This window comes from Cinclus cinclus, chromosome 1 (assembly GCF_963662255.1).
Source record: "Cinclus cinclus chromosome 1, bCinCin1.1, whole genome shotgun sequence".
Lineage (NCBI taxonomy): Eukaryota > Metazoa > Chordata > Aves > Passeriformes > Cinclidae > Cinclus > Cinclus cinclus.
The window spans coordinates 7,796,325-7,807,199 of NC_085046.1; the positions used below are offsets into that span (position 1 = coordinate 7,796,325).

General features: G+C 52.5%; 1 protein-coding gene across 1 annotated transcript; it reads right to left on the reverse strand.

The window, feature by feature from the left end:
* Positions 1–296: 296 nt before the first annotated feature.
* Positions 297–10,468, reverse strand: SHH (sonic hedgehog signaling molecule). Its single transcript, XM_062493795.1, has 3 exons — positions 10,160–10,468; positions 5,086–5,347; positions 297–1,540 (listed from the first exon to the last, which is right to left on the reverse strand). The coding sequence occupies exons 1-3, from the start codon at positions 10,466–10,468 to the stop codon at positions 846–848; spliced, it is 1,266 nt and encodes a 421-aa protein (XP_062349779.1). The 3' UTR covers positions 297–845.
* Between the last annotated feature and the right edge of the window lie 407 nt (positions 10,469–10,875).

Genomic DNA, 10,875 nt, shown 5'->3' on the forward strand with positions numbered 1-10,875 from the left:
ATGTTACATTTGAAACTATTTAAATTAAAATAATATATTCTCATATTTTACACTATTTCAAAAAACGAAATGTGATTCAGTTAAGTATTGATCTCTCAAAAAAATCTAATTTACAATTCTGTGTATAAAAATATAATTTACGGACCCCCATGAAGTTTGTCTTTTTTGTGTGTGTGTTTGTTTGTTTGCTTGTTTTTTAGACTTGCTGAAATGAAGGAGCAATGTAATGGAGAGATGGGAAAGTACAGAATTTTACTTTCTGAAAGTCAGGACACACGTGACATGTAGAAAAATAGACTCTGCGCAGTTTTGCTTGGCCTCACAAAATAATTTTTTCCCCTGTGAGTACAGTTCACATGATAATAAATTATCAAAGAAACTATTTAAGGCTCTTGAAGGTCCGGTTCATATCATTTAAAACATCTATTCAAAATACCAAAGAAATAAATATCCAGGAGAGGAGGAAAAAAAAAAAAACAAACAACAAACAAAACAAAAGAACAAATAAAAATATATATATATTTATAAACTAAACAGAACAGAACTTCCAGGGGTCTTTGTTTCCCTTTAGGTCTACTTTGGACTGTCCTACTTAATTATTATTATTTTATTATTATTATTTTTAAGTCTTAATCCGTGCTCTCTTTTAAAAATACGTAATTTTTTCTTTTTTTTCCTTTCTGTTAGGTTTTTCTTTTTTTTCCCTATTTTTTTTCTCCTTCTCTCTCTCTCTCTCTCTCTCTCTCTCTCTCTCTCTCTCTCTCTCTCTCTCTCTCTCTCTCTCTCCCCCTCCGTGTCTCTGTCTCTCTGTCGGAGCCCGGCAGCCGCGATGGCGAAGGGTCCCCTCAGCTGGATGACACCATCATGCCCAGCGGGTGCAGAGAGTCACTATCCAGCACCCAGCTGCCGATGCGGTAGAGGAGCCGAGAGTACCAGTGGATGCCGGGGGCCGTGGGGTCTCCCATCGGGGAGGGGCAGAGGGCGGCCAGCACGCCCTGGAGCAGGCGGAAGGGAGCGAAGGCCCAGTGCGCCCAGCTGTGCTCCTCGATGACGGCGTAGCACGAGGCCAGCACGCGGTCGATGAGGATGGTGCCCTGGGCGGTCAGCGGGGCGTAAGCGCCCGACGCCTCCTCCCGCAGCGACACGCGGTGCACGGCCGCCGGCAGCAGCTGCTGCCCGCCCTCGCCCAGCACGAAGATCCGCTGGCCCGGCCGCACGCGGCTGGCGAACAGCGCCCGGCTGCTGGCGGCGCCCGCGTGGGACTGGTTCTGCTGGGGGGCCACGAAGAGGAGGTGGGCGGCCGTCAGCAGCAGCCGGGCCCGGGGCTGCCGAGTCTCGATGACGTAGAAGAGCTTGTGGGAGCCGTCCTCGCGGTCCAGGAAGGTGAGGAAGTCGCTGTAGAGCAGACGGCCTTCCGTGTCGGCCACCAGCACCCTGTCTCCGGGCCTCAGGTCCTTCACCAGCTTGGTCCCGCCTGTCTCCAGGTGCACCGTGGCCGAGCCAGGGAAGCAACCCCCAGATTTGGCCGCCACCGAGTTTTCTGTGCGAGGAGAGAGGCACAGCAGGGTTACAGGAGGCACATGCTGGGTCACGGGGGAACTTATCACTTCCCCAACCCACCAAGAAAGCTCAAGATGCAGCCAGATTCCCCTCTGAAATTCCTCCACCTTCATCTGTGAACTCCCCATTTGCACTCCATGGATCAAGTGAGAATCCCCTTCCTGCCAGATTTGAGCCAGTTCAAAAATCTCCTTTGGGTTAGGAGTTACAAGAGTGATTTGTCTCATAAAGGAAATGAGCCAAAATATTTCCACTGAGAAAACTCTTCCAGAACAAAATCTCTTCTAGAAGAATTTCTATTGACTACTGTTTACCCTGCACTGACACCTGATGCCAGATAACTTGCAGGATTTCAAAGCTGAGTGGTTTTGCCAGCATAAAGTTTCTTCTCTAAGCAAGTGCCTGTGCTCTCGATGCTTGAGGTCTCCACTGAGCTCTTACTCAAGGAGTGCTTCTAGGGCAGCAAACAGCAGAGAACAGGAGGAGACTTTGCCCCAAGGTGCACTTTGCAACTGCAAAGCCACAACCTAAATTTCCCAAATCCCCCTCCGTCGTGCTGCACAAGCCCCCATGCTGCCTCCAGCTTTCCTGCTCAACATGGCACATCCCATCCTCACAGCACCCCTGCCTGGCATCTCCACCACTCCAATCCTCTTTCAAAAAATAATAAATCCTCTCTCTCCCCGCTAGAAGAAGGATGCTCTTCCCTGTCTCAGAGCATGTGCTCCCAGAGCAGCCCAACACCTGTACCAGGCCCAAGCAAATGCCTCCTACACCTCCTCCAGCTCTTGGGAGTTACTCAGAGTTTAGAGCAGCTGTTGCTGCTTTCCAGTGCTACTGAGAGGAACAATCTCAGACTTCAATGAAGAAAAAGTAGCAATGAGACTCTGTCTCTCTTGAAAATCACTTTTTGGAAGCTCAGCCACCTGTGGGGTGGTGGGGAAATAAGTCTGCTCTGTTTCAGGCTGACCTCTGTCTTAACAGAGAGACTTGCAGTGTTCCTAAGTGCTCTGGTTTTTGGGTTTTTTTTTTTTAATATTGAGTAATACCCCATAGTATGTCATGATAGTAAGTGTCTTTGCTACAGCTGTTGAGATTCCCCAAGCCTCCCTTGCCTTTCCCTGCTTTCTCGCAGTTACTCCCTGTACCAGTTAAGAGACCTGGTGATTTAGCCCCTAAAAATGGACAGATTTTATGTTTTGCCTCCATGGTTCTTACTGAAATTCCTATGAGCTAAACAAATCCTTAGGAGTGTCTCCTAATGACTTTCTCAGGAAGGAAAAGAAGGGTGAAAATTAGACCGTTATTGATTTGTTAATGACTTTATCACTCCTCCTTCAGAAATGAAGCAGCAAGATCTCCAAGGCCTCCCTCTTCAGGGAGGACATGGCAACAAACAAGCTATGTGCTTTATGTGGAGGCCTCTGCTAGCAAACTACACCTTCCTACAAGCTGGTGGTAAAGGTCTGGCCAGAGCTTTGTTTGCATATTCAGGGACTTGATGAATAGATGTAGTAGTGTAGCAGCTCTACAAACATGCCAGTGAATTGGCAGAGGTGTGAAAATCTGCTTCTTTGAGCAGTGTTTGTTTGGGTTCTCTAATTAAAATCCAATAAAGGATCAGCATTGTCATTCTGATTCATGTAATAAATGCAGACACTCTTGGAAGAGAGGACACTTCCATTTTTTTCCCAGCTTCTTCCCCCCCTTTTCTCCCCCTCCCTATTTGTTCAGGTGCAGAAACCCTATGTGCCAATTCACACACATACTCTCCAAAAAACCCAGGACCTTCCAAGCACTATTTGCACAGCAGAGCCACTTTTCCAAGGCACTCAAGATCTGTATTTGAATTTTAAATGTAGAAGCTTGCTCTAAATACTTGCTGTATCGCATTATCAATGTCCCTTTTACCACCCCTGCCTCTCCCTCCTCTGTTCTGGTGACAATAATTCAGGCCTTGGGGGAACTCTTCTTTGCATTCCAGTCTCCTGGATCATACTTTTTGCAAACAGAGATCTAGATAAAGAATCTTCCTGCTGGCATTATGGGATTTAATCTTCTCATGAGATGCTCTGTCATGAAATGAGGTTTGGACAGTTTAAGATCAGGCTGAGAGAGTGGAATTCAAGCCTGCTCCCTTCAGCCTGCCTCGTACAGTCACACGACCCTGCCTGACACCCTCCAAATATTGCCCCCAAGTCCTTGTGTGCCGAATCTCAATGAGCAGCTTGGGGTGGCTCCTCTGCTATGGAGCACCCCTGGGGTGGATTAGGAGATGCTCCTGGGCTAAGGTCACAGCACACCACAATCAGACACCTTGTGCTTCAAAGCCCATCTTGGCTATTGAAAGGGGTGCTTCAGATCTACGCACAGCTGACAGTTTTTGCAGGGCCTTTTTTTCGGCCAGAAAGGACCCAGGAGCTGAACAAAAGCAGTAGCAGGCTCTCAGGACAAAGCCCACATGGGTCAGGAGAGGTGCTCAGCCCCTGGGGAGCTCCGGGCTGCAGTGGGGGACACGAACCCCTCCTGCAGGTGGGTACGGCAGGGCCGGGCTGCTGTCCCTGCCGTGGGGCTGCTGGCTTCGAAGCAAACAGCTATATTTAAAGAAAGCCCATTATTTTCTTTTGCAGCCAAGTGTTTCCTGACACATCCAGCAGGTTGCTGGGCTAGAGTGTGCTCTTAAAAGGAGCATTAGATGTCATCCAGCTGGATGGAGGGAAGCAGTGGAGCTTGGGGCTGGCACTCGTTAACAGATTTGCTCCCCAAAAAAAACGTGTCAGGTGTCAAGAAAAGGAATTCTGCGAGTCGGAGATTTCTTGAGAGGTGTTCCCGGGTTGAGACACCGTGTGGCGTTGTAAGCACAGGGGAGGGAAAAAAACTCCGTGTTATGTGTATCCCTATCTGGGAATTTCCTAGCGGCTACCGCTGAAGGAGGCTGGGGACCACGTTACTTATTTATTTTCCTGGCCGGCTCCCACTCGGAGATTAGCGCTCGCGAGTAAGGCGTGCAGCCAGAGGGGCGGCTGAAGACGGCCGCGAGTGTTTGTGTTGAACATGCTCCTTGGGTGCGGAAAGCATCAGACCCCACGGGGGGAGGAGGAGGGTGTGTGGCTGCGACGCAGCTCTCGTGGGAAGGCTGGCCAAGCAAATCACCCAACTTAAAGGGCTGTGAAAAGCTGTTGCAGCTGGCTGGGCTTTTTTTTTTTTTTTTTTTTTCGCCCTCACTTTTTCCTTTCCCCCACCTCTGCTCCGGCGGGGTCGCTGAGAGGCGAGGGGAAGCCCTCGGGGCTCTGCTGCCATCCCGCGGGAGCCGACCCTGCAGGGACCCGAGGAGGGAGCCCGGCGGCGCTGAAGGGACAGGGTGCTGAAGGGACAGGGCGCTGAAGGGACAGGGCGCTGAAGGGACAGGGCGCTGAAGGGACAGGGTGCTGAAGGGACAAGGCACTGAAGGCTCTAGGGCGCTGAGTCGCCTCCCGGGGGTGTCTCCCCACCTCGACACGTCCCTAGGCAGGCTGCCCGCCTTACCTGCTTTGACGGAGCAGTGAATGTGCGCCTTGGACTCGTAGTAGACCCAGTCGAAGCCAGCCTCGACGGCCAGGCGGGCCAGCATGCCGTACTTGCTGCGGTCCCGGTCCGAGGTGGTGATGTCCACGGCGCGGCCCTCGTAGTGCAGGGACTCCTCGGAGTGGTGGCCGTCCTCGTCCCAGCCCTCGGTTACCCGCAGCTTTACCCCCGGCCACTGGTTCATCACCGAGATCGCCAGAGCGTTCAGCTTGTCCTTGCAGCGCTGAGGGGATACGGGCAGACAGGGAAGGGTCATTGTGGGTGTTCTACAGCCAGGGGAACACCCCCCATCGCTATCTATACCCCCCGGGCCGCATCCTGCTCGCTCTCTCCAGCCAAAGAGGTGGCATTCCTGCTCTCCCCGCCAAACGCGCCCCGGGATGGGCTCAGCCACAGCTGAGCATCTTCTCCCCCGCTGCCAGGGAGAGACGGGGGCAGGTGAGGAGGAGAAGAGCGAAACCTGGGGACACGGGATGAACGGAGGATGAACCATCACTAAGACCCACAGGGACGGACCTTTCCCATTCCCTGTCACCTGCCGCGGGGACAGGGGTACCCCCCTCCGCCGCACCGCCGGCGCTGGGGTGTGAGCGTGGCGATTCAAAGCCACCTGCACGGAGCAAATTCCTGCCTCTAAGTGCCCTGTCCCTTCCCGAGAGCAAAGTTTCTGCCCAGAACAAACATTCGCCATATATCTCGGAGTCACGGATTCCACGGCCCACACCCCCACCCCCCCCCCCTCCCCCGGAATGTCTCTGCGGGTCTTTTCAGCTTAATTCTGTGTTGAAAAGGGTATCAATACATGTTAACAGCCTTTATGTGCTGGAGGGAAGGGTGTTTTTTTCTTCTATCCCTTCGCCCATCACTCATTAGAGCCCTCAAAGCTGCATGGGCTGGGAGCATTCACTCTGCTTCAAACATACATCGGCGCTTGCCTACAAAGCCGAGCAAATCCATACAATAATATAGCTCTTAGTGGGAAGATGAAAAGCAAGTGAGCGCCGAGGAGGGAAGTTAAGCGGAGCAGAGATGCTTTGCAAGCTAGGAACCCCTTTGTGTGGAGTGAGACCCTTCCAATTCCGTGGAGAAAGGACTGCAGGGTTTTCCATTGACCCTTCAGAGCCACCAGCCTTCCCTGGGCTGAACTGGGCCCAGCAGCACCGGGAGCACGTACGGACCGAGTAATGAGGGGCACAGGACGGGGGAAAGTGAAGAAAAGAGGTCAGCTGAAACCCTGAAAGTTTTGGGGAGATTCCCATCTTAGCCAAGCAGGGAATAGACTCAGTGGTGACGGGAAAAAGGACTCTCAGCTCGGCAGAAACAGGAAATCAGCATCTAAAACATTGAAAAGCCCTTGACTAAAGGTATAGAGTTAGAAACACACACGTTGCCAGCTTTCTTCCTCCTTTTTGAGAGGAAAACAACTCGTGGATACACCCAATGTTGTTCTCCTGATGCAAATACCGTCGTGGCTGTCAGCCACGGCGGGATAGTAAGCTGCTCTTCCCACACTTTTGCTGGCCTGACTGGTATGCTTGGCCTGTTGCAGGACCATTCTCCCCAGTGTGCTCACAGCACAGCCAATAAAGACCACAAAGTCCCCCTTTCACAGCTCCCAGGGAGGCAAAGCCCCTCCATTACTCCGACGACGCTACTTTTAGGGACGTGACAAGGTTGCTCAGCAAGGAAGTTCCCATGTGTCCACACCAACAGCAATAAAAGCGATTCCAGCAACACACAGGCACCCGAGAGATATAAAACACAGCCGTGAGCTCACTTTGGACTCTCTGGCCTACTGTTTTATCGGAGAGAGACGGATGTTTGGGTTTCGGCACCGTTCCCGGCAGCAAAGTGCAGCAGCACAAGGAAGCTGAGTTTGATTTATTTTTTTTCCCGGTCTCCCTCTCACACCTGAGCGGATAGATACGCTCCTTCACTGATTTACAGAGGAAAGGGGAAAAAGGATCAAACTTCTCAACTGCTGATAAGGCGACAGCACTGCGCGACACGGCCATGCCTTGTCCCGCACGGGAGGAGAGGGCGCGGGCAGCGGTGCGGGCAGCGCCGAGGGGCTCTGGCCGCTCCGGCCCTGCCAGCATCTCTTCCCGGCTCCAGGCGAGATAGAGAAGAAGAAACGGCCTCCTAAAGGACTTTTCTCCCTTTTATACTGCCTGAGCTGGATTGTCAGAGTCAAAAGCCGTGAAGCCCAGACTATTTATTAATTCATCGGGTCGTGTGCCACAAATCAAGCCCAATTCTGTTCAGCCACCGTGAAGCTCAGCAGGGCAGCCTCCACTAACGCTTTGTGTGGAGGCAAAGTTGTTCAACAAGCCCTCTCCTGCCAGCTCCTAATCTCTTCACAAATGAATTGCTTGAAGGAAACACTTAACAGGTACCTGTCAGTGTAAACAACCTGGTGGGCTTCCTAAATGCCAAGTTGATCTCTAAATTCCTCACATCACGCACCGGTTGTGTGCCTGCATTACACGAGATTGCTATTTTATTTCATACAAATTCCAGCTTTATCATACTGACCTGGCCTCCTTATCTCTCTCCCGAATCCAGCCAATGGCCGGTATGGTGTGGGGGAGGAAAGAGAGGAAGGGGGGAGCCCTTAGCAAACTGCTGGTGTCACCTGCAAAGTTGAGAACCTGACTTACCTACCTCTGTTTGCGTTCCTCTCTCCCCACCAACACCCCCTCTGGAGTTAATATTAACTAGCGGCTAATGCATTCGGCAACCACTCTGCAAGTTTAACGATTCTGTCCATGAAAGATCTCTCCATGGTTGAAGGGCTCCCGAAGCCGGCGTTTAAGGGCTGGGATTTAACGAGAGGCTGCTGGCCGAGGGAAAGAGGGAAGGAGAGGAAAGCAAGGCAGGGAGGTCAGCGGCAGGACCGCACTCCGGGGAACGGGGAGCAAGGGCGAGCAGTCCGCTCGCTGCCCGGGCCCGCTCCGCTTCCCCGCTCCCTGCCTGGCCCAGCGGTGCCGGAGCCCCGCACGCTCCACGACCTCGCTCCCCTCTTTACCGTCGGGTACCCGGCCCTACGGCCTCCCCGGCCCCGCCGCTCTCATCCCACCTCCCCCCTTTGTGTCTAAGGCACGGGAACAAGGACTGAAGGCGGGGGTGGGGGGGGGGGGGAAGTATTTGTTTTCGTTTCGTTCGTCTGAGGGAAGTTGACAGAAGGTCAGGAGTTCAGACGCTGCCAGCTAATGCAGCGGGAGCGGCCAGCCGCGTAGCCGGCGCGGCGTGCCCCGGGAGAGCCGCGGGGCCGGGGTCAGCCCGCAGCCCACCCCCGGCCCGCATCCCACCGCTCCCGACCGTGCCCCGGCTCCCCCCGCGCCCGCTGTCCCTCTCCTCTCCTCTCCTCTCCTCTCCTCTCCTCTCCTCTCCTCTCCTCTCCTCTCCTCTCCTCTCCTCTCCTCTCCTCTCCTCTCCTCTCCTCTCCTCCGCGCACACGCACCGGCGCAGCCGCGCAGGGAGGGATGTGCCGAGCCCCGGCGGGAGCCCGTCTCCCGCGGAGCCGCCGCCGCTGCCGCCGGGCTGCGGAGGGAAGGGTGAAACCCGAGCCGCCGCGATCGATACGCGAGGGGAGTAAGTGGAGCTGAAAATGCGAGAGATGCGGCTCCGGAGGCAGCGGGGGCCGAGGGCGGCGGGTGCGCGGAGGGGCCGCGCCCGAGCGGGGACCGGCACCCGCTCCGCTCCCATCCGCTCCTCTCCCATCCGCACCCCTGCGCGGGGCGGCGGCGGCGGGCGGGCGGAGGCGCCGCCGAGCTCCGAGGTGCGGTGCGATTTAAGGTGGTCGGGAGGAGATGGTGGCGACCGCCGGTCGCTCGCCCCGGGAGACCCGGCAACGTGCGGAAAATCAGGCCGAGGAACGGGGAGAGTTTGGGAAATTCCACCCCCCCTTCCCCGCGTCCACTCCCCTCCTAGTCCTTCCAGGCGAGTCCTGCTCTAGCACTGAAGGTGGGGCTTAAATGTATTAATATTAAAAAAGCGCTGTTGACCTATATTTGGAGGAAACCCATTTCCAGTGTCTAGATTGCATGTAGTTTCTGAAACTCCGGGATTGGCAGAGCAATTGACTTCACCGAGCTCTCTGTTGAGCATGAATTATAATTGCGAGGTGACTCTCGGAGCGCTTCTCTCTCTCTCTTTCTCTCTGATATATCCTTTCTCCCCCTCCTCTTTCTTTATTTTTAATTTTTTTTTCATAAAATGGTTCCGCAATCGGATTCCACCCGAAATACAGTATTTACCCAGTTGTAAACCTTGTGCCATCAGATTTTTTAAAACAGAAGGTGATGCAATGCCGATAAGTTGCAAGTCCCTCCCCTATGGAAGTACCAGAGTATTGGCGGCGAGCATCCTTAAAGAAATATCAATATATTTACGCTCTGATGGGCACAATTGCAAATGATGGTATTGCAATACGAGCTATATAATACGGAATCAGATGAGGAATGGTCGATCCGGCTTCAGCTGCCTTTGTGAGTGCACGACTGCATGCCTACTAAATTTAGAATATGCTCGCGAGGAGAACAATAACAATAATGAAGGTTAAAATGAAATTAAAAGGAAAAAATAGAAATTAAATAATATATATATATATATAAAATCAAGTCAGCAGGCGCAGCAACCGCGGACTACGTTTGTAATAATGAGTGGGTGGCCTGGCGGTCACTATACACTTGGGGTCCTCTGAGCTGTATGCAATTCGTTTGATCAAAGTGCATCCTTGGGGACGAATGCAAACAGCAATCTCTAACCAAGTTACAGGGAACGCCATGGCACGGTAATGACTGTAAGTATCACACAGATTCCCCCACCAAATATCTAAATAGCTCCAGCCCCTGCTAACTTGGCTGGATAGATGGTATTTACATTCAATGGGGAAGCTAGTCGAGTTTGGAGGGGCGGGGGGAGGAGGGGGAGAGGGAAAGGGGGGGCTTTCAAAAATACTAAGACAGATGCGTCCTTTAGGATTGCTCAGAGAGGTTAACAAACACAAATACAGGTATCTCTGTGGCTCTACCTGAGTCATCAGTCTGTCAGCTCCCGTGTTCTCTTCATCCTTAAAAATAATGTCAGGGTTGTAATTTGGGGTTAGTTCTTTAAATCTCTCGGAGTTTCTTGTGATCTTCCCTTCATATCTTCCACTGGCCCCTAGGGTCTTCTCTGCCACATTGGGAATAAACTGCTTATAGGCTAAAGGGGTCAGTTTTTTGGGGTGTCTCCTTTTTCCAATGCCCCTGCCTGGTCCACAAGTCAGCCCAGAGGAGACTAAAAGAGCGCAGATGAAGCCCACCAAGAGAATTCTTGTCAACAGCAGCATTTCGTCCATTGAATCCAATTACTTCAAAGCTCTCTGTGCCTATCCCTGGCTGTCTCTCTAGAGCTCTCTCTCCTCCTATGTCCTTGTCTGCTTTCTGAATCGTATACTATCCACCGATCCCTAGCAAGACAGGTGCTGGAATGGCAGGCTTTAGGTCGCTGATAACGGAACACATCGGAGTTTGGTCGGGAGACAGCAATCGAGAGACAAAAAAAGGGTCTGATTTTAATGGTAGCAAAGCAAGACGCTTGTGAGAGGAGTCTGCCTTTAGTTCTATATTATAGCTGCCAGGGCCGAGAGCTGATTGGCCAAGGCGAGACAAGCTTGTCTTCTGATGTTTTAACCCTCAAAAAGGCAACAAATTCTTGAAAGATTTTTTTTTTTCCTTTTACCTGAAGGGCTTGGAGCTGAGAGGG